The sequence below is a fragment of the Rhineura floridana genome, chromosome 3, assembly GCF_030035675.1.
Source record: "Rhineura floridana isolate rRhiFlo1 chromosome 3, rRhiFlo1.hap2, whole genome shotgun sequence".
Classification (NCBI taxonomy): domain Eukaryota; kingdom Metazoa; phylum Chordata; class Lepidosauria; order Squamata; family Rhineuridae; genus Rhineura; species Rhineura floridana.
The window spans coordinates 126862582-126886454 of NC_084482.1; the positions used below are offsets into that span (position 1 = coordinate 126862582).

Genomic DNA, 23873 nt, shown 5'->3' on the forward strand with positions numbered 1-23873 from the left:
GACCTTTGTTTAAAAAAGCATTCATTAGATCCTGCGGATCTTAATAACTTCCAGCCAATCTCTAAGCTCCCCTTTCTTGGCAAGGTGATTGAGAGGGTGGTGGCAGCTCAACTCCAAGTTTTCCTGGATGAATTGGATTATCTAGACCCTTTTCAATCAAGCTTCAGGCCTGGTCATGGGACAGAGACTGCCCTGGTCGCCCTGCTTGATGACCTACGCCGGTCATCAGACAGGGGGAGTGCATCCCTGTTGGTGCTGCTGGACCTCTCGGTGGCCTTTGATACCATTGATCGTGGTATACTTTGGAGCCATCTTGCAGGGATGGGGCTAGGAGGCACTGTTCTACAGTGGCTCTGTTCCTACCTAATGGACAGGACCCAGAAAGTGGTGCTGGGAGACTACTGCTCGACTCCCTGGCCATTGGCCTACAGGGTACCTCAGGGTTCCATTCTGTCTCCCATGCTCTTTAACATATATATGACACTGCTGGGAGAAGTCATCCGGAGATTTGGAGTGCAATGTCATAAATATGCTGATGACACTCATCTCTATCTCTCCCTTCCATCTGATGGCAAGGTGGGACTGCTCGTCCTAAACCGGTGCCTGGAGGCTGTGAAGGGCTGGATGTGGGCGAACAAACCGAAACTTAATCCAGACAAGAATGAAGTGTTGCTGGCCAAGAAAAAGCTGCAGGGTTGCAACCTGTTCTGGATGGAGTTGCACTCCCCTTGAAAGAGCAGGTCCGCAGTCTGGGAGTTCTTCTGGATTCTGCCCTGCTGCTGGAATATCAGGTGGCTGCAGTAGCCAGGGGTGCTTTTGGCCATCTCAAAATGTTCTACCAGCTGCATCCATTCCTGGAAGCAGCTGACTTGGCCACGGTGACACATGTACTCTATGTGGGGCTGCCTTTGAAAACGATTCAAAAACTACGGTTGGTCCAAAATGCAGCAGCCAGAATGATAACTGGAGCACGGTGCAGGGAACATATCACCCCTGTGCTTTATTGACTCCACTGGCTCCCAATTTGTTTCTGAGCTCAATTTAAAGTGCTGATTATGAGGGCCCTAAATGGCCTTGGACCAGTGTACTTAAGGGACCGCTTACGTCCATATGTTCCTAGCCTGGATTTAAGATCATCTGCCTCTGGTCTCCTCTGTGTGCCTGGAATGAAAGAAGTTAGATTGACAGGCACGCAGGAGAGAGCCTTTTCAATTGTGGCTCCCAGACTTTGGAATTCCCTGTCCCAAGAAGCCTGCTTTGCTCCCTCCCTGATGGTCTTCTGGAAACTTGTAAAAACTATTTTGTTCCGGAGAGCCTTTGTTTGGGACTGACGGGTCAGCCTGACACTGTTTTAAGTTTTAATCTTTTATTTTTATCTTTTAAGTTCTTTTATTCTCACTTTCTTATATGTGTATGCACATATATATATGTATGTTTGTATGTGTATGCATAATGCATTTTATGTATTTTAATAGTATTTTATGCATTTTAATTTACCATAATGTTTTGTGTTTTTATTGTGTATTTTATTATATATATGTGCGATTTTATTGTAGCCACCCTGAGTGCCCGATTGTAGGGTAGAAGGACGGGATAGAAATATTTTAAATAAATAAATAAATATAGGGCTTTGTACACCAAAACGAGAACCTTGAACTTGGCCCGGTAGCAAATGGGCAGCCAGTGCAATTCTTTCAACAGCGGGGTGACATGTTGGCAATACCCTGCCCCAATGAGTAGTCTTGCTGCCACATTTTGCACCAGCTGCAGCTTTCGGACCAACCTCAAGGGCAGCCCCACATAGAGCTCATTATAGTAATCCAGCCTGGAGGTTACCAGTGCGTAAACAACAATGGTCAGGCTATCTTGGTCCAGAAACGGCCACAGCTGTCTTATCAGCCAAAGCTGGTAAAAGGCACTCCTAGCCACGGAGGTCACCTGGGCCTCTAGCGACAAAGATGAATCCATGAGCACCCACAGACTACAGACCTGCTCTTTCAGAGGGAGTACAATCCCATTCAAAGCAGGCAACAGACCAATTATATGAACCTGGGAACCACCAGTCCACAGTGTCTCCTTCTTGTTAGGATTCAGGCTTAGTTTATTGGCCCACATTCAGCCCACCACTGAGTCCAGGCAGCGGTCCAGGGCTTGCACGGCCTCTTCCGATTCAGGTGTTACAGAGAAATAGAGCTGAGTATTATCAGTGTACTGCTGACACCTTGCCCCAAATCTCCAGGGGCTTCATATGGGTGTTAAACAGCATGGGGGACAAGATGGTACCCTGCGGCACCCCACAGCACAACTGCCAGGGGGCCGAAAGAAAATCACCCAATGCTATTCTCTGAGAGCGACCCTGGAGATAGGATTGGAACCACTGTAAAACAGTGCCTCCAGTACCCAACTCACCAAGTCAACCCAGAAGGATACCATGGTCAATGGTATCAAAAGCCGCTGAGAGATCAAATAAGTATAACATGGTTGCACTCCCCCTGTCCTTCTCCCGATAAAGGTCATCCATCAGGGCAACCAAGGCAGATTCAGTCCCATAACCCGGCCTGAACCCAGACTGGGATGGGTCAAGATAATCTGTTTCATCCAAGAGTACTTGCAATTGCTGCACTACAACCCTCTCAATCACCTTCCCTAAAAAGGGGTAATAAAAGGGGTAATAAAAGGGGAATGATGATGATGATAATAAAGTACAAGTAGTTGATTGGATGAGGGTAAACAAACTTGAAGCTTAATTCAGACAAGACAAATGTGCTTCTGGTTAGCAGAAAGGCAGATGTTGGGAATAAGGCTCAACCTGTTTTGGATAGGGTTGCACTTCCTTTGAAGACTCGGGTTCACAGTTTGTATTCAGGCTTGAATCCAGATCTGAAATCAGCCAGGAATCTGGATGCCTAGATTTCAGTGCTGGGCAGGTACATTTTTACATATTTAAGGCTAATTCTCAAACTGCATCCATTTCTGGAGGTGCCAGATCTGCTCATGATGACACATGCTTTAGTTACACTGCATTTGGGCAACTGTATCAGATTCTACATGGGGCTGCCTTTGAAGAAGGAACATGATAGCAATTTAAAGAGGCCAAAGCACCATAGTGATACAAGGTAAAAAATGGTCCCCAAATGCATGTTTTGGCTAAAGGTGGGTCTTGGTCTGAAAAGTTTGAAGACAACTGGTGTAAAACACATGTGCCAAAGTCATTTGGAGAGAGACAGCATATATACAGGTATTTATATGCTAATGCTGGAAGCCTTCAAGCCAATATGGGCAAGCTGGAGGGTTTGGTTTTAGAGAGCAGCATAGATATAGTGGGAATAACAGGTGCCTGGTGTCGCTCTGTATGTCAAAGATGACAGAAGAAGGCCAACAAACTAGAAATCCCGAAAGGGGCAGGCTCCTCCACAAATTCACTGTGGTTGGTGATACTGGGCTGGAACAGTAAGTAAGAACTCAGGGTGTACTATCATCCCCCTGACCAAAATGTCCAGAGTTATCTTGAGATGGAGAATGAAGTCAAGGAAGCATCCAAAGGAGGAAGTCCTGTCATGGGAGACTTCAATTAACCTCATATAGACTGGGTAAATGCATGTTCCCTTTTCGATTGATCATTGAACCGACCAGAGGGACAGCAACCCTGGACTTAATCTTGAAGTGGAACCAGAACCTGGTGTCAGATATAAGTGTTGTTGAACCAGTTGGGAACAGCGGTTATAGGGCTATCAAATTCAACATATATATAAGCAGACAATTGCTAAGAAAGTCCAACATAGTCACATTTAACTTCAAAAGAAGAAACTCCCCCAAAAGGAGATGATTGATAAAAAAGAAGTTGAAAGGGAAAGCAAAGGTCAAATCTCTCCAAAGTTCTTGGGGTTTGTTCAAAACCACAATAACAGAAGGGCAGCTAGAATGCATACAGCAGCTCAGGAAAGTACCACCAAGGCCAAGATGTTAACGAACAGAATCAAGGAAGCTCTGGTATCCTCTGCGTGCCTGGACTGAAAGATGTTAGATTGACAGGCACATAGGAGAGAGCTTTTTCAGCTGTGGCCCCCAAGCTTTGGAATAATCTACCCCAAGAAGTTCACTCTGCTCCCTCCCTGTTGGTTTTCCAGAGACTTCTGAAAACGATCTCGTTCTGGAGAGCCTTTGGGAGGGACTGAAGGTAGAGGCTGACACTGATTTATGCCTTGTACGTTAAATTTTACCTTTGTAGTCCCTTTAGTACCAATCCCTATACATATGTATGTGTGTGTATAGTATTTTATGTAGTTTAATTGTATTTTATGTATTTTAATTTATTTTAATGTTTTGTGATTTTACTGTTTACAATTTTATTAAGTACATGTTTGATTTTATTTTTGTAAGCCGCCCTGAGTGCCCCATTATAGGGTAGAAGGGTGGAATAGAAATATGTTAAATAAATAAATCGGAAGCAAGAAGGCTTCCTTCAGAAAATGGAAATGTTCTTGTCCAAATGAGAACAATAATAAACACAAACTTTGGCAAAATAAATGCAAACCGACAATAAGGGATGCAAAAAAAGGGGGTAATGGGGAATCCCTTGCTCATAGATTTTGCAGGTGGTGTAAGGAAGGGAACAGGAGGCCAACAATTCCAGAGATGGAAACTGGGATGGAACAGCTGTGCTGATTCCTAACATTGTTGACATTTTCATTTGGCCAAGGAGAAAGCCTCAAGTAAGTGTTCCAACAAAAATAATTGCTCCTGAAGAAAGAAAGAAAAGTTCTGAAATGCACTGGACATTTCTAACTACAATAACTTGGGCGGGGGGAGCAGTTTGACAACAATTCTCTCATTTTCTTGCACCCCTGTTTTGAGTTTTGGAAACTTTAGAAACTGTGTTCATTACTAACATGGTTGACAAACTTACTTTGTTTGCCTACTAATTCAGCATACTTGCATGGGAATCATTGAAGGAAAACAAATTCTGTGAATGGGCTCCTTAGAGTTTGCAAAGATACTGATGAAGTGAAGATGCAGATTGGCATTGCGGTACAGGGCTGTAAGTGAGAGATTGACAAGTTAGAACTCCATGTTTGAAAGAAAACACTGACTTTTACTTAATCTTCTGAATAATAAATGGGACTGACTGCTTAGAGGAATGTTACATAACCAATTTTCTCTTGAGTTTGTGCACTGGAATGGAATGAGTCTCTTCAACATCTGTCTGTAAAAGTTTTATATAGCATATCATTAATCCAGAGAACAAAATATAAAAATATACTTTAAAACAGATCGAAATGGATTAAATTGAAATGCAAGTGTCAACAAACCTAATCAAATTTAGTTTTATGGTACTACAGGCATCTGGTCTCGGGGATGGTTGATGGCCAACTTCTTAGGTCCAGGCTCAGTGATTAAGCACCAAGCAGCTTGGAGGCAAGTTAACTATTGTAGACTGAAATTTCTGCTTCTAGTATCCATGAGTTTTGTTTCTTGTATTCAGTCTGAAAGAAACAGAGGTGTTGCTGTGGCCAACTTTAACATTCTTTAAGCCAGGAACCAGTGCAGGCAGTAGCCTGCTTCAGTGAGACTGGAAATACTTTGTTTTCTGGTTTCCTTCTTCTCTGAGCCAAGTATGGCTTCATACTTATTTGTGCTTGGCACCATACTCTCCAAGGATCTTCAGGACAGGGCCAGTAGACTTCTTGGGCCATGTAGAATAACCTTATTCTATCTGTGGGCTACTAGTCGGCCAACCCTTTAGTAATTCATTCAATCTGCAGCATTTCACAGTTCTATGACAATTAATTCAATGAGACCTGAATGTCTGCCTTGGACATTTGTTCAATAATGTTCCAGATAGTCATCTGAGGCCCGCTGTAATTAATTTGCTAGGCACTTCCAGGATAAAATCTTTAGCATCCGCCAGGACTTAGACTCCAGTGTTATAGCAGGTGAATCAAGCGAGGTATCCAGAGCACAGCCTTGTCCCGATTTCTTGGATGAGTTTCAGTTGGTACAGCTTGAGGACATTGACAAGGTGCTTGGACAGGTTCGTGCAACCACTTCTGTGCTGGATCCTTGCCCTTCTTGGCTAATAAAAGCTAGCAGGGATGGAACAGCCGTCTGGGCCAGGGAAGTGATTAATGCTTCTCTGCGAGAGGGGGTGGTCCCTGGCTGCCTGAAAGAGGCGGTAGTGAGACCACTCCTGAAGAGACCCTGCTTGGACCCAGAAAATCTTAATAACTATAGGCCTGTGGCAAATGTTCCATTCCTGGGCAAGGTCCTGGAACGAGTGGTTGCAGGCCAGCTCCAGACACTCTTGGATGAGACCGATTATCTGGATCCATTTCAGTCGGGTTTCAGGCCTGGTTTTGGCATGGAAACAGCCTTGGTTGCCCTGTATGATGACCTCTGTCGGAGAGAGACAGGGGGAGTGTGACTCTGTTGATTCTCCATGATCTCTTAGCGGCTTTTGATACCATCGACCATGGTATCCTTCTGGGGAGACTGGCTGAGTTGGGAGTGGGAGGTACTGCATTGCAGTGGTTCCGCTCCTACTTGGCGGGTCAGCTCCAGAAGGTGGTGCTTCGGGAACATTGCTCGGCACCCTGGACTCTCCAGTATGGGGTTCCGCAGGGGTCAGTTCTGTCCCCCATGCTATTCAACATCTACATGAAACCGTTGGGTTCGGTCATCCAGAGCTTTGGAGTGCGTTGCCATTAGTACGCTGATGATACGCAGCTCTACTTCTCCTTTTCATCTTCTTCAGGTGAGGCTGTCAATGTGCTGAGCCAGTGCCTGGCTGCGACAATGGACTGGATGAGGGCTAATAAACTGAGGCTCAATCCAGACAAGACTGAGATGCTGCTAGTGGGTGGTTCTTCTGACTGGATGGTGAATGTCCAACCTGTCCTGGATGGGGTTGCACTCTCCCTGAAGGAGCAGGTTCATAGCTTGGGGGTTCTCCTAGAACCATCTCTGTCACTTGAGACTCAGGTAGCCTCGGTGGCACAGAGTGCCTTCTACCAGCTTCGGTTGGTGGCCCAGCTGCGCCCCTATCTGGACAGGGGTAACCTAGCTTCAGTTGTCCATGCTCTGGTAACCTCCAAGTTAGATTACTGCAATGCACTCTACGTGGGGCTGCCTTTGAAGACGGTTCGGAAACTGCAGCTTGTGCAAAATGCAGCGGCCAGATTGGTAACAGGGACCAGACGGTCCGAACATATAAAACCGATTCTGGTCCGCTTGCATTGGCTGCCTGTATGTTTCTGAGCTCGATTCAAGGTGCTGGTTTTAACCTATAAAGCCTTACATGGCTTGGGGCCACAATACCTGATGGAACGCCTCTCCCGATACGAACCAACCCATATACTACGCTCAACATCTAAGGCCCTCCTCTGGGTGCCTACTCCAAGGGAAGCTGGGAGGGTGGCAACAAGGGAGAGGGCCTTCTCAGTGGTGGCCCCCAAATTATGGAATTAACTTCTTGACGAGGTGCGCCTGGCACCATCACTGTTATCTTTTTGGTGCCAGGTCAAATCTTTCCTTTTCTCCCAGGCATTTAAGCATGTGTTTTTAAATTGTTTTAAATGTTTAAATTGTGTTTTAAATTGTTTTTAAAAGATGTGTTTTAAATTTGTATATGTGTTTTTAGTGTTTTTAGGTACTGTAAACCGCCCAGAGAGCTTCGGCTATGGGGCGGTATATAAATACAATAAATAAATAAATAAATAGTCACTGGTGCTGGTACATCACATGACCATTCCTTTGTTAATATGCCAACAATGTGACTTGCAGACTTCATCTGCATTGTGAGGATGAAGGTGTTTGAGAGTCATGAGTCAGACCATGATGAAAACATAGTATATAATTATTAGATTAAGTTATTTGCTTTCTCTCACAACATACCGTTGATGAAATATTACCATTGTTTCTAAAGACATCACTTTGGTCAAAGGAAATAAATGATCACTATCATAAAGTCTTAATCTGGATACAACATGAGAATAATCGCAAGGATCTCTGTCTGGTTTGCCAAATAAACGATCAGTTTTTTTCTGTTGAATACTGTATTGCTTTAAAAAGGTATCTATTTGGAATTACATCTGTTTATCTCATTGTTGTCAAAGTCATATTTCTTTATCTATTTTATTTTATTTATTATTTTAAGTATTTATAGGCTTTTTAGTTCAAGCCCTCTCAAGGCAGCTTACATAAACACAAAATAAAAATATAAGTCCAGTAAAATGCAATCATATTAAAACAGGAGTCTCTACTTCTATAAAATTAATTTAATTTAAACAACAAAAAGCAATAGAAAACCAGGAAATTAAAAATGTCTCTGATGGGTTATACTAATTAGGATAATATGTATTTATAAAAGTGAATTTGTCTCCTGCACACTACTTTATTTTTTAGATGTTTCCTTTTAAAAAAACTTACATGTTCACTTAAAATGTAATGAATGAGATGACCCTAAGCATGTATACATTTCTTCTTTTTTCTAAATATAAAGTTTAATTCTTGAACTCTGTAGAGAAATGGACTTTGGTCCCTTCAAGTGACACTGGTTTACTGACCTTCAATCTAAGTGGTAGCATTAATTGGATGGAAAAATCAAGCTGTCTGAGAAATCTGACTTCAGTATAGAATTGAATTTGAAATGAATTCCATCAATGCCAATGAAAACAGGGATATGACACTTTGGGAAGTAAATTTGCAAGTTTCTTTTTGAAACAGAATATTTCTTTAAAAAGTTTAGTCCTAGGCTAAATTGACATCTACAGGGTTCCACATGCAGTTTATTTTTGACATGGTAACTAATTCTAGATAACACTTGCAAGGAACACTTAAAAGGTGAAAAAGCTTCTGTAAAAGGTGCAAAGTTAAATCTCAAATGCCTCAAATAAGTAACTCGTTAAGGGAAGCTCCATTCATTTTAACACATCATACAGATACCTGACTTTGGCATTAAATAAATAAATAATATGGTGTTGTTGCCTAGCAATGGCCATTTGTCGTTATGATGTAGCCAATGAAATGATGATTAAAAATATGAATGATCAGTGCAGAAGAGCTCATTTTTGTGATGTTTAAAAACAGCACTTATTCACCAAGCATTTGGATAAAGTAACACAGATATAATATCTCATTTCCGTCTCAGAACCAACAGTTTGTCCTTGACTGCAGGGGTGAATTCTACAAGCGTTGTCCCTTATTCCTATTCCATTATGTCAGACATCATTTTAAGGTGACCTGGTGGTAAGCTCGAACATAGGGTTTTACTGCATCTTTAAATTACTTTTCATGTTGCTTTTGAAAGCCATGGTACACATGCAGAGAGGCAGGCTTCGGTTTATGTTGTATCTATCTTGTGTAGCAGTGAAATCACTTCTGGAATTTAATCCCAACAGTGTCACATGTATTATAGTTAAGACATTGTGTAGTCACAGATCTTAGTCATAGGGGGATACTTCCCAAAGCTATTTAAAAAATGAAGTGAAAAGAAAGCTTTTTGAAAAGCAAAGCATTCAGTCATTTGGGATGGCTCTTTCCCACAAAACTGGATAAATTCATGGGTCAGGGAAAAACCTGGTGCTTGTGTCAATGACTTGTTGGAAATTCTTTCTGTTGGGCACATGTTTGATAGTTTGTGGAACTCAATGACTTTGCATCAACCTTTCATGCTAATTATGGATTGGAATCATTGGGCAGTGCCGGTTCAAAAGGAATCTGTCAATCCAACAGGCTGGTATTGATTAGAGTTTGTCTGCTAGCTGCTGCTTGTACCGATCCATTTTCCCCCCTCAGAAGAAAAGGATATTAATATTTTATTGATATTTCCTTTATCAACATTTAGAATATCAGTATTTCCTTTAAATGTATCAATATTAATGTCAATATTTTATACACTGATTTTTTTTTTAAAAAAAACCATTTCCAAAAATAGCTGCAGAAAACCACTACATAAAATACTGATCTGCAACAATAGTGAATTTGGTACCAAATCAAAATTGGGTGAAATTCTAGCACATCCCTAATGCTAATGTATAATTACAAGATGAAACTAATCTCTCAGATACTCCCACATGGGCTGGTTTCAAGTACAGAAATGAACTTCTGGGACTTTTTTTTTTAATGGTTTAATGTTTTCATCAAAGGAAAGACAGCCAGGAGAAATATGACTATATGCTCATGACAGAGTGCACTGTTTATCTGGGGAAAAAGACAAAAGGGCTACAGTGGGATCAGGAGCCAGTGGTTGGTTGATAACTGCAGCTAAAATCTCTGACCAAAATGTGCTTATCTAGGGACAGTTCCACCACATATGATAGAATGTCTCTATTTTGGCACAGTCCTGCTAGCCTAATGGAGATACATTTTTGTTTATGTGCCATAACTTTTGGGATTATTAAAGAGTCACCCCACCTCACATTTTAATTGTTATATTGTTTTTGTAAACTACTTGGGGGAAAATGATTGAAGGGTGTTATAAAATACTTATAGTAAACAAATTAACAAATAATGGAAGGGGCCCATCCTACTCTAGCTTCCATCAATAGCCAATATTCCTATTTTTCCTTCTTCACCACTTCCCTCGGACCCCAAATCACCTTCTTCACCCTTCCCACTAGTTAACTGCGGATGGGAAGTGGAGACTGTGGTGGTAGGAATAGCAGAGACCAAGGCAAGGGAGGGGTTTTTCTTTTCCTCTTCCTCTCCATTGCCCTGACATGCTCTGCAACACATCAGAACTGAAAGAGCATGGTCATTGGGAGTCCTTCCACGGGATGCCACAACAGCAGTAGCTTTAAGAATACACCAAGAACGGATGTCTTTTTAGTTCTGAAACACAGCAGAGTACATCAGGACGGAGTAGAGTGAAGGGCAAGGAAGGAAAAAAACTCTTCTCCTCACTTGCTGCTGCTACCCTCATCATCCGTGCCACACTTCAAACTAGGGACGTGCTAGAATTCCGCCCAATTCGGATTTGGTACCGAATTTCCCATTAATTAATTAATTCTCAATTACTGAGGATCGGATTTTAATGTAGCAAATTTCCATAGCTGTTTTTGAAAAAAGACTTTTTAAAAAATAAGATTTGCATCTAAAATTGATATTTCCTTTTAAAATATTGATATTTCCTTCAAAGTATCCTTATTTCATTTTAAACTATCAATTTTAACATTAATATTTTTCCGAGCGAAAAAAACATGAATTGGTAAAGACAGCAGATACAGAATGACCTCAAATCAATGCCAGACGGTTAGGCTGACAGAATGCTTTCAAACTGGCACCAGCCAATGGATCCCATCCATACTTCCAACTGAGTAAGGGGAAAGATGGGGAGAGTGCTTTGGAAGATGGCAGGGAGGAGGGTCTTTATTTCCCCAAACCCCTGGAATGGCTCAGGAAATGAATTAATTCGTTTTTGATTTGGGGGAAAACAAATCAGTTTGCCCATCACTACTTCCATGTTTTTATTTCCAGGAATATCAAATCACCCCCTTGATGAAAACTGTTATGTGGGAAAGATTTATATATTAGTATCTGTTGGAAAGTCAAGTATGGAGGTACCAAGAATCTGAAAGCATCTCTCCATGCCAACCAATAGATGTATCATACATCCTTTCCATATTAGGATTTTGCAAGAGTGAAATGGTTTCCTGTACTCGGAAAGTGGGTAGTGGTTTTACACTAGACAGGGATGCTGAACATTGAGAGATTATTCCAATTTCTGTCACTCAGCTGCTTCCACGGCCTTTCCCTCTTTTTCTTATTCCCATTTTACATCTGTCTCACAGCAAAAATGTTCAAGATTATGTCTTTAAACTCATCTTTTGCTTGTAACTGTTTTTTATTATACTGTATTTTGTAAATTGCCTTGGGACATATGTTGAAGGTGATTAATGAATAATGAAGATGATGATGATGCAGCAAACTCTGTGTTTCAAGTGTATTTAGTTAGTTAATGTGCAGGATACCCTACCTGAACCAGGCCTTCAAGACGGGAAGGTAGAAGAAGCTTTCTATGGTAAAGTAAGAGTCTGGGATTTTCATGCTGTTCCCCAGCAAAGAATACTGTGCATTAAATGGGCCTTTTAAGATTCCAATAGCTTCTTTCAGAGTGGGAGGTGAGTGAGAGCATGTAGGCTGATGCGAGGAAGAGAGATTTTTGCAGTCTAAATGTGCTGCTAGTATTAAAAGCTCTTTTAGGTGCTTTTGGAAATGATTCTACAACAAAGCAAACAGTTTCACCTAATTAAGAACCTGTTTCATAAGCTCCAGATAATACTTTGCAACTTAAACAATTTTCTAGTGGTTTTGGAACAGAAATAATTTTAAAGGAGCAGCTGCTGCTATTTACCAATCTGAGAATGTGTCATTAGAATAAGTACTAGATTTTCTTTTTTTGATGTTTCATGATGTGATCTGAGATAATAAATAGCGCCATCTGAATGTACTGCAGCTCCAAGAGTCTTTGCAGTCAAGAAAGTTCTCTATAGAGTTCATACCAGTGATGTAAGGTGAGAAGTTGGCTTTATCCCAGACCCAAACAGGAAGGCCTATATTAGTTTAATGGCCTGTCTCCCTCACAGAAACATATTTTCATATTCTGAACAGATAATAGTATATTCCTTCTGTGTTCCTGTGGCCTGGGCTCAACCCTGGGCAGCAAAAAGATTAAGTTGCTCTAGTGTGCTTGGAGTGGTCCTTTTCCTGTGTTCTAGACAAAAGAGATCATCCCTTATTTATTTATTCATTACATTTATATCCCACCTTTCCTCCAAGGAGCTCAAGGTGGTACATGGTTCTCCTATCTCTCCATGTTATCCTTGCAACAACCCTGTGAGGTAGGTTAGTCAGACTGTGACTGGCCCAAGGTCACCCAGCAAGCTTCATGGCTAAGTGAGGATTTGAACCCTGGTCTCCCAGGTCATAGTCCAATACTCTAATCACTACACCATACTGGCTTTCCTTCTCCTGCTAACACTTACGTGGCATGAAAACCTAGCTCACTATTTCTTAGGCACTAGACTCTATTACAGTGGCCCCTGAGACAAAGAAAATGGAATATAATGGCACCGGAGGCTCGTGTTGACTGGATTGCTGGGGGTGGGAATCCAGTATCTGAAGTTTGATTTTTAAGTATGAATGCTGGCAAAGGAACATACTGCTCTCAAATTCAACATGGCGCAGAGCGAACCAAATAACTCTTTGCTTTTCTGACTTTGTGTGCCATATCAGGTATTCCACTCAGTAAGAGAACAGAACAGTGTTTCCATTGAACGTAACAGAATACAACTTAATAAAAGTTGTTACTAGGGATGGGGGAGAAATTTGATTCAGTTTGCATTTTAACCTACTTAATTCACATTTTCCAAAACTGTACACAAAGTGAAACGAAACCATCCTTCAAAATTCATACTTCTCTGAATCTTGCATGCAGTTTTCCAGCCCAGTAATGTGTACAAAAACGCATATACTAAAGTATAGTGTGTGTAAAAATGCATATATCTGTGAAAATAAAATTCATATTAGGGAAAAATATAAATATTGGGGAAAATATGCTTAGCAAAAATGTGTATATTAGGAAATTGCATTAAAATGTGTATATTAAGAGAAATTATCAGTAAAATGCTGAATTTTCATGAGGACTTTAAAAAAATCACAAACTGATGTGGAAATGTGGAGAACTGAACTTATGACTGGAGAAACGAAAAACTGAAAAAAAACCCTTATATTTACAGATTTGCTCATCCCTAGTTATTACTGATAAATTCATTTACTGTGAATTTTGCTTCTGCTTAGCGTGGATGTACTTCTAATTGTTACAGACACAATGAACAAAGATCACTGATTGGTACACTAGAGTTGAACAACAGGATGCCCTGTGTATATCTATTTGTTCATATGAAGCTTCTTCCAGACTCTTTCATTGATGTGTTGGGATTATTTGCATATCATAACGATACCACCGTGAAGAGATTTATGCCCAACATAATGTGTGCGGTGTCCTGTATTTCTGGCTGCTTGCTCTCAGGTGCCATCTGCTGGCAAACTTGCAACAAGTACTTCCTGTTTTTTTCTAAACAAACCAAGCACTTGTGCAAAAATGCACCACTGAGCAAAACTGGGGCAAAGTTAACTTCTTAAACCTGCAGATGTACTGGAATATGTTGTATGTCCTTTGAAAATAAGAAGAGTTGGTAGCAGTTCCTCACTGTGATAAACAAAGGGTAGAAAGCATCATGATAATTTCACACAAGTAGAGAACAAACTAACTGTTCTTACTGTGTTTGAAAGTCTTATGACCTAGCCTTTTATTTTTAGTGCAGGTGATTGAGAACTTTATGGATGCTCTGCATCTAGTCAGAAGGGTGGCTTAGTGTGATGCAGTGATGTGAAGGAAGCAGTATGAATACCGTGCCTGCAGGCATTGGAGGGCAGGCTTCCCCTCCTCCTTGTAAAATCACTGAGTATGAGACATGGATTATTTAAGCTGTAATGATAACTAATAAAGAATTTACCATTCATTTAATTATAAATGCCAGACTTTCCCAAAATATCAGTTCAGCATTTTTATTATGAAGCTTCCGGTTTCTTGAAATTATATTACATATGCAAGCAACAAGAACAAACATGGAACTCATTTCATATAAGCAAATATATCACTGCACATTGGACATAACACATTTTGGTGGTTACTTAGGGAGCTGTTATACTGCGTGTATCCAACTAATACATCCTGTCAGCACAAGGATTTCCTCTTGCACAATGGGACTTTCACCCTCCTCTTCCCCACACATGCCCTGTGCCCTCTCTGAATCTGCTCCAGAGTGCTGGGGGAACCCCGAGAACAGGTTTAGGAGGTGCGCAGAGGGAAGAGAGGGGGGAAAGGCCCGTTGCACAAGTGGAAATCCTTGGGCTGATGGCACATGGTACTTGACATTGCTTCAAATACAACCCACTGTCATTAATTCAAGATGTTATCATTTTGTGGCATATACAGGTCATAATTATGTTAACATAATTTCCAGAGAGACAGGCTGTTCTCAAACGTTGTATTAAAAGGAGCAGCAGGAGCTGGACGACATGAATATGTTTGGTGACTAGCAGCACCCACTGCAGACCAGTAATATTACTGGTTTATATCTGCACACCAGCATTGTGTGGCCCCAGCAGTCCATTGCCTCTGCCGCTAAGCTGTTCCCACCACTAAGGGCACGTTCCTCTTCCTCCTTTCAGTGCTGTTCTCTATAGCGCTGGCCATGTACTTCGTTCAGCCCCTCCCTTGCACACACCACCATTCGTGTTTTTTCTGGTGTTTCTGAAGCTAGATAACTTAAAAACAAACTTTCTTACATAGTGGAAAAAGTATTTAATCTTAAAGGTTGCAACACAGACAGCATAAATACATCCATTGGTTGGCTATGGGTGCCACAGCAGCATTTAGCAGCAGCCTGTTTCATGGCTTTTCTTTGTTACTAAGGAAAGCATCCAGTCCAGATTAAAAGGCTGTTTTTTGCCATAGTATCAGTGTCAAAGGAGAAGAGGATTAATGTTGTGGCTAAGATCCAGACTTTCTCTCCTTGGCATCCAAATGAAGTTCTGACATCTACTAGTTAGCCAGTTTTAAACCATTTAATAGATGTTATATTGCTATTAAAATTTTTGATATATTAATCCAAGTACTATACAGTAGTGTAGGGTTTATCCAACAGATGCAATTTTCATTTATTCATTTTATTATCTTTTCAAATCTCTACTTAATTCATTTACATATTGATTTGTGTATTATTGATTACATACATGTGACACTTTTCCTCTGTGAATGTGGCATTTTAGCTTCACCATCACCTGTACCATTAGAGTAGAAGGCCCTCCAGTTGACTACATAGCTGAGTGAGGACGTACTTGGTAATTCTACATCCAAGCCTAACATTCTAGATGCTTAACTACACAGAAGTTACAATATGTATTTTGGGCATTTACAAAAGAACTAAGTGGCTGTTTTAACTCCAGCGTTCATAAGAGTAACAGCTTTGGTAGGAACAACATAAGTGTTAGGTGTGCGCTCTATTCCAAGGATTGTGGGCTTGCTCTGGAGCAAGGCAAGGATTTCAGATTTTGGAGCCTTAGGCTACAGACACTAGGTAGTGTGGTGTTTAGATGTTCAGGAAATGCAGTGTTTTACTGTATTACCTTTTAGACAACAATTTGGTTTGCATGCAATATTAAGACAAATCATGGATTAGTGTGAGTGTGCAGGTTCCCAGGGAGGATATCATGCCTGCTTTGCTACTCCTCCAGTACTGCTGCTGCAAACTAAACCATAGTTTGGCTTAATGTGTCTTGTCCCGAAAAACCACAAATCTGTAAACCAAGAACAACCCTAGGTTACAACTTGTGGTTTGTCTGGACTGAGATAAACCATGAGCACAGGCTTGGAGGACACTCTAAGGCAAACTATGGCTTAGCTCCCAGCAGAGTAGGAGGACTAGAGGAGGAACGAAGCAGCCACAATCTCCTTTCTGGGAGACCATATGATTGAATGTTCATACTAAGCCGTGGTTTGGTTTAGTGTTATGTGTGAACTAAATCCATTACATGTCTTTGACAATTAGTTTATTAGACTTTCCTATTTTTCTTATGCTGAAAATGTACAGTGTCAAAGCAGAGAATATGTCTGCAGCAGCTGGTTTTCAGAAATATTTTTTAACTATCAGTAGTGCTTGCAGGTACTACAGCTGAACGTCAAAAAGACTCAAGTAATGACAACAGGAGATTTATGTAACTTTAAAGTTGACAATGAGGACACTGAACTTGTCAAGGATTATCAATACCTTGGCACACTCATTAACTAAAATGGAGACAATAGTCAAGAAATCAGAAGAAGGCTAGGACTGGGGACGCAGCTATGAGAGAACTAGAAAAGGTCCTCAAATGCAAAGATGTATCACTAAACACCAAAGTCAGGATCATTCAGACCATGGTATTCCCGATCTCTATTTGTGCATGTGAAAGTTGGACAGTGAAAGAAATGGATAAGAGAAAAATCAACTCATTTGAAATGTGATGTTGGAGGAGAGCCATTATCCTGTTCTTCCTCAACCATAAAAGCATTTTAGCTTTCTTTTTTTAATTGTGTCATTGTGGGCTCATCCACCTGTTTGATACTAGAGTCACTAACAAGTGTTTCAACTCTTGCTTTCTGCCTTCCCCCCTCATCTATAACATTATGGGCCCTTGGTTGTTTTCTATTTCTACAGAGTTGTTTCAAGTTGTTTCCCCCCCCAATTCACACTTTTTAATAACTACAGATTCCATAATAATTGGTAATGTGTAGGCTGGGTATGTATCTGGCTTTGCATAAAGTTGTCATTGGAACAGGACAGAACAGTGTGGAGCATCTTAGCAAGTAGCCATGCCGAGGGCCACTGAAAACACTGGTTTGAGATCTGAATTATTTTTGTTGCCGACATAGATTGGAATGTGTAAGTATCTTTTTAGTAGATGAAACCACACAAATTATGTTTGCTACATGTTATAGCAGTATCAAAATCTCACTGCTACAAAGAGAACGGTAAATTGGAATTGTCTTCTTTCACATCTTATGATGGGATAGATGGATTTTAGAGCCTTAATACTTTTTTTGAGTAATATAAGCAAAGGTGTATCTGGGAAACACAGTTACCATTTGTTAAATTCTTACATTTGCCATAACAGCAAAAAATTCCTTGGGAGAAATTCTAGTGAAACACTAATATTTTCTATGCTGTGTTTTGATACAACATTTTATTCTATTTTGCATTGGAAGTAAATGTACATACCTGTAATAAGTGCAACCTCTTAGGTGGTATTTAGGTTATTTATATACTGTTTGGGTCTAAACCACTAGGGAAATATCTGTCCAGCTTCCTGTTCTTAATATGCTAACACTACACACATGCTCTATTAACCAATCAATTTAATAAGTGTATTTATTCAGTAAAATATCAAGGATCATGCTGAGAGAATGTGAATTCCCTGCTGTTTTCTCTTTTCAATTATTAGCAGTGGCTCATTACATTGCAAAAGATTGGGACTTGGAGTGATCGTTTAAGTTTATAGAGAATGTAGACAGAGCAAGTGATGATTAACGTTTCTTAGCCTAACACTCTCTCACTGTGTGTGTGTGTGTGTGTGTGTGTGTGTGTGTGTGTGTGTGTGTGTGTGTGTGTGTGTGTGTGTGTGTGTGTGTGTGTGTGTGTGTGTGTGTGTGTGTGTGTGAGAGAGAGAGAGAGAGAGAGAGAGAGAGAGAGAGAGAGAGAGAGAGAGAGAGAGAGAGAGAGAGAGAGAGAACTCAGGTTGAGGAAATCTGGTGACAATACTCATGAATTTTCAGACATCTTCAGTGACTTGAAACATTAACATAACGTATTGAACAAACTGCACAATAATCTATACTAGCTTGAAACTCCTTTTTCTTTTATTTCCCTCTGTGTGTGTGTGTGTGTGTGTGTGTGTGTGTGCTGCCTTCTGTTAAAGTAACGGACACATTTTTAGGGCAGTATCTTTCCCCACCTACATACATCATTCTTCTGTTTCACATGCAGTTAACAATTATGAATGGAAATGGACTGCCTTCAAGTCGATCCTGACTTATGGTGACCCTATGAATACGGTTTTCATAGCAAGCAGTATTCAGAGGGGGTTAACCATTGCCTCCCTCTGAGGCTAGTCCTCCCCAGCTGGCTAGAGCCTGCTCAGCTTGCCACAGCTGCACAAGCCAGCTCCTTCCTTGTCCGCAACTGCCAGCTGGGGGGCAACTGGGCTCCTTGGGACTATGCAGCTTGCCCGCGGCTGCCCAGGTGGCAGGGCACGTAACCCCTGAGCCACTCACTGTGGGGGTGATCTTTAGCTGGCCCTTGACACCCAGGAGACATGAGCGGGGATTTGAACTCACAGACTCTGGACTTCTAGCCAGGCTCTCCTCCCCACTGTGCTATACCAGCTGTTGTTAACAATTATACTGATTTATTATTTCACATGAACTCCACTTAACTATACATACCCTCGCAAGTATTTTGATGGGTCCTTTTTTGCAGGATGCCTCTGTTGCTTTGTGTTGATGTTGCATGCTCTCAGTCCATTGCTTGTGCTTCTCTCTTGGATGCAGACAAATTGTAACTGGTTCAGAAGAGGACAACAAAGATTGTCATTGGTACAGAAAATAAGTCATTTGAGAAAGGATTGAAGGAACAGGGTAAGTTTAGCCTAGAGAAGAGAAGACTGAGAGGAAGACATGAGAGCGATCTTCAAATACTGTATTTGAAGAATTAAGTATCCTGCTTCCTAACCAGAGCAGGAGACCCAGAACTCGGAGACTGCGTTTTTCTGCTTAAAGCTTTATTCCAGAAATCAACAGGGATCTACTATCTCATGCTAGGCCTAAACTAGGATTCAAACAAGAACAGGCGTACTAGATGTTGGAAGCAACAGCAGACAAGTTGTCACAAGAGCAAATATAAGCAATGCTGTATTTCTGCTATGCAGAAATAGGGAGGGCACTGAACACTATTATTTCAGGGTCTTTTCAGCATGAGCTGCAAAGTGGGGACTATGACGAGTCGGTGGATGAAATTGGACTACCTGTAACCATCTGTTTTCTATCCTCTGCCACCTTGGAGACATGTCAGTTTCTGACTCTGCTGAGTCGCTTTCATCTTCCTGTGCCTGAGAAGTTCCAATGTTTTTGTTAGCAGTTATCCCTTCTACCATTACACTTGGCTTTGGTGCCAACAGAGAGTCTTCACCATCCGGCTGAGACAAGGAAAGGCTGTTTGAGCCTTCCTCAGTAACTCCAGCAGCCGGCTTCAAGGCTTCTGGAGACACATCCTCTGTAACTCCTTCATTTCCTTCATCAGTGCTGGCAATGTCCTCCCCAATGTTGGTAACCCCTTCTCCATTCTCTCAACCTTGGGGCCCATGATATACAGAAGAGAGAAAAGAGCAGATCTCCCTTATGGGAGATCTGATGGGATTAAGTTATAAGAGAATAGATTCAGTGGAAAATTAGGAGAAATTTCTTGAGGGTAAGAGCAATTCAGTAATGGAACCAATTACCTAGCGGTGTGGAGGGTTCTCCCTTGCTGGATATCTTCAAGCAGAGGCTGGGCAGGCATTTGTTGAGGATGTTCTAGCTCTGGATTTCCTGCACTGACCAGGGAGCTGGATTAGATGGTTTATAAGGATCCCTCCAACTTTATGATTCTATGATCACAAGGTTAATGGATTGCTCTATTCCTTTAACCTTTATGCTCCTTTAGCAAGTGCAGCAAATAGGTGTTTGAAATGAGGTGGATTACTGATGATTACATGGTCTCCTCTGTGTGCTGTGATAATAAATCCTGTAATTTTTGTTACTTTCATTGGGTTTAAATTGAAGGGGATAGACAACTTCCTTTCCTTCCTTCACTAAGACTAGTGGCCAAACTAAATGAAACATTAATTGCTTGAAAGCAATTGACATGCATGTTTTTTCTAATGTAACTAGCTCCTACAGAGAGGGGGCAAGTAGAATTGGGATGTGAGGAAGGGGTTTAACACACACCCCATGATCCCAATGAAATCCTCTGAGCTGCTGTTAGCCCTGCATGGGAAGCCTCTAAATGTCCCCAGTAGCAGTATTGCTGAAGGTTCTGGACTGTCTTCACAAGCAGCTCAATGTAGAGCATGTTACAGATATCTAATCTTGATGTACCTTAGGTATGTGTGACCATGGTCAGATCTACTTTCTTTAGAAATGGGTGCAGTTGGTGTACCAGCTACAGCTGGAAAGAGGCACTCCTGGCTACAGCCTACCACATCAACATCCAAAAGCAAAGCTGAGCCCAGGAGAACTCCTAGGCTGCAAATCTGATTCTTCAAGATGATGCACCTACAAAATAGCCTGTATCTCCACTGCTACTAAGTCCTGGCGATAGGCTGGAACTCTTTAGTAATAAACGGCATTGAAGATCAGAAGGCCGTTTCTAGCCATCAAGTAAGCAAAATTATGAAATGATCTCCCTAGAATAGTTGTGGAAGGAAATAGACTTCTTAATTTAAAAACTGAGCTGTTAAATTAATGAGAAAAACTGGAGAATGAATTTTAATCTGAGCAAAGTTCTATTTCGTCATGAAAAACATTTTGCCTCTACCCCTCCCCACAGGTTCTTTCTTTAAAATATACAAGGTTGCCACAGCTGGTGCATTTGGAGGTTTATTGCATGCTTAGTTTGCATTTATGGCATGGTTCTCTTACTTGAGCCATCTAAATTGCTTTTTTCAGATTGTTATATGGTTTTGTTACATTGTATATGATTAAATGCATAATTCACTGTTATTTAGCAAACTATTTACTAATGTGTGAATCCTTATTAAGCTCATTTGCCTTATAGGGACCTCTTTTATAAGGCAGATTTGCTTCTGCTCTTATTTTGTACTCACTAGATGTCCATGGGGCACATTATTCTACTATGTATGTATTACAGAAAACTTGAAAATTGAGAATAGTGCCTCTGAAAAGAAGCGTTCATTTTACAGAATTTTCAGGCTCTTTCTAGCCCTACCGTTGGATGATTTGGTAAGATCACAACCAGTGCAAAGATTAATACTGTGACACCAAGGCAAGAATTGTAATTCTGAGGACTTAATATAGAGAGAGGAAATAACATTTTCAGTGAGAGATGAAAAGAATATGAGAAATTCTTCAGACCGTAAACCAGTCACAGTCCGTTACATATGGACACTGTTTAGGCATCTGAGAGAATTAAGATTAAAGCATATTACCTGTTAGACCACTTGGACTGGGTGCCTATGCCCACTTGCATGTCAAGTAACAGGGCTACAGCATTTTATTACCTCTCAGTTAATCATATGAAATTCCTCTCTATCTGAAGACCATCTGCCATAGAAAAGTGCCCATCAACTAAGGACCAAACTAGATGATACCGTTAGCTCTGTATCTGTGCCCTGAAATACCAGGATTTTTTAAAAAACACAAATTGCCAGCTGGTGTGCATGATCTGGACCCTAGCATTGGGGGTCCTTTAGCTCTTTGCCCCAGGCCCCTCTGCTGGCAATTGGTGTTAAAAATCCAAACCCAGCACTTAACAGATATGGAGTAGGGTTGGAATTTGCTTATTGTTGCCAGTTCTCTCTCATTCCGTGGAACCAACAGCCTGTTCTGTTCGGTGTTTGTACATTTACTGCTATCTCCTTTTAATGGGTTGATTTTTTCCCAGTGAAAAAACTGCTTGGATCTAGTGACACACAGAGAGAAAGAGAGACTGGTGGGGGGCGCATGAAGGAGCTTCCTGTCGTCTGCCTGCTCCCACCTTCACTCTCTCTTGGCTTGGACCCTGGTCTGAGTGTAAGAGGGTAGCAGAAAGAGAGAAGCAAAGCACCGGGATGGGGGTGGCTGCCTCTTCTCTGTCTGCTGGAATGTAGGGGAGGATGGCAGAGAGAGAGACCAGGCAGGGGGTGGGGGTGGCTGCCTCATGCCCATCCACAGTTTCAAACACCTACTATATAGATATACGAAGGGTTGTGAGTGTGTGTGTAACTGTGGTGTGTGTGTTTGGGTTGGTTGTTGGAGAGTCAGATCTGGATCTGGTGCTTCCCACTCATGAATTAAACCTGAGAGTATTGGGGAAGCTGAAGGGAGAGAGATGGGGCAGCTTCTCTGCTCGGGCAAGGAGGGAAGTTGCAAAGCAGAGAGGCGCCTGCTCTCCTGTCCTCTCACAGCATCTTGCTCCCTTCCTCACCTCTGTCAAAGGCCAAGCAAACTTTCCTGGGTTTTTGCTGCTGCTGGCCTTGGTGCCACCAATTCTCCCACCGCAGTTGCTTCCACAGCAGCAGCAGCAGCAGGTACAGCTGGGGGCTTTTCTTGCCTTGGCTTGGCAGCAGAGCCAAGTGATGGGAATCCTTTGTGCTGATCACCTTCCTTGCCTGCCCTGCCTGCTACTGGGCAATGGAGTTGGGCTGCCCATCAGGAGCTGCCAAGGAGGGAGAAACAGAAGGGGGGGGGTAACAAGTCTGTTCCGACCACTGTAGCCTTGCAGTGATGGTAAAGCACTTGCACTGGAGGAAGCAAAAAAGTACAAAGGCTTTTCTCTCCCCCCCCCCTTTTTTTTGGGTGGTCTCTGGGCTTCCCTGTCCCTCTCCATTGATATTTTTTCTGGTATCAGGAAAAGCCATGGAATAAATCCCACAATGTCCTCCTTGCCCTTCTCGCCCCCACTCTCCACCCATGCAATTTAGCAGCTTCAGGAGGAAGATTCTGCTGTCACTAAAAATGTTCTGTTGCCATGGCGATGGGAATTGACATGACTGCAATTTTATTCTCTCCTCCCCAGTCCCCACCCCATTTCCTGGCTTATGAAGTGAATTTTAAAATAAAGGCCCTAAATCAATACTTTCCTTCTTTGCTGTTTCCCTTAAGAAATCAAACAGCTCCCCAAATGAAAACATTTTTGTTTGTTTGCCTGAGCTAAGGAAAACATGCAAGGGCACAAAGAGGTGATGAGTCTGAAATTTGAAGTCTCACTCCAGTCATTTTGTAAGATAAGGCTGCAGATGCCCCAGCTATTGAAGGTGGCTAGTGTTTGGCAGCTGTTGGCCAAGTGGTGGGACAACTTGTCAATGGTGGCTGCAGCAGCAGCAGCAGCAGCAGCAGCAGAAATGTTTGCTTGGCCTTTGACAGAGGTGAGGAAGGGAGCAAGATGCTGTGAGAGGACAGGACAGCAGGCACCTCTCTGCTTTGCAACTTCCCTCCTTGCCCAAGCAGAGAAGCCACCTCATCTCTCTCCCTTCAGCTTCCCCAATACCCTCATGTTTTATGTGCAAATTGGCTGTTGATGTGC

The 23873-nt window shown here is 41.7% G+C and overlaps 1 protein-coding gene across 3 annotated transcripts in view; it reads left to right on the plus strand.

Moving 5' to 3' along the window:
- LOC133380480 (protein bassoon-like) overlaps positions 1-23873 on the plus strand; it is a 229932-nt gene that overhangs the window by 164533 nt on the left and 41526 nt on the right. Inside the window, exon 4 of one of the 3 annotated variants that reach the window (XM_061617822.1) lies at positions 19145-19229. The exons of the other annotated variants lie outside the window; for them this stretch is intronic. Coding sequence (XP_061473806.1) covers positions 19145-19222 — 78 coding nt within the window. The 3' untranslated portion in view covers positions 19223-19229. Of the gene's footprint in view, positions 1-19144; positions 19230-23873 lie in introns of those variants that run through there. 3 annotated transcript variants of the gene reach the window in all.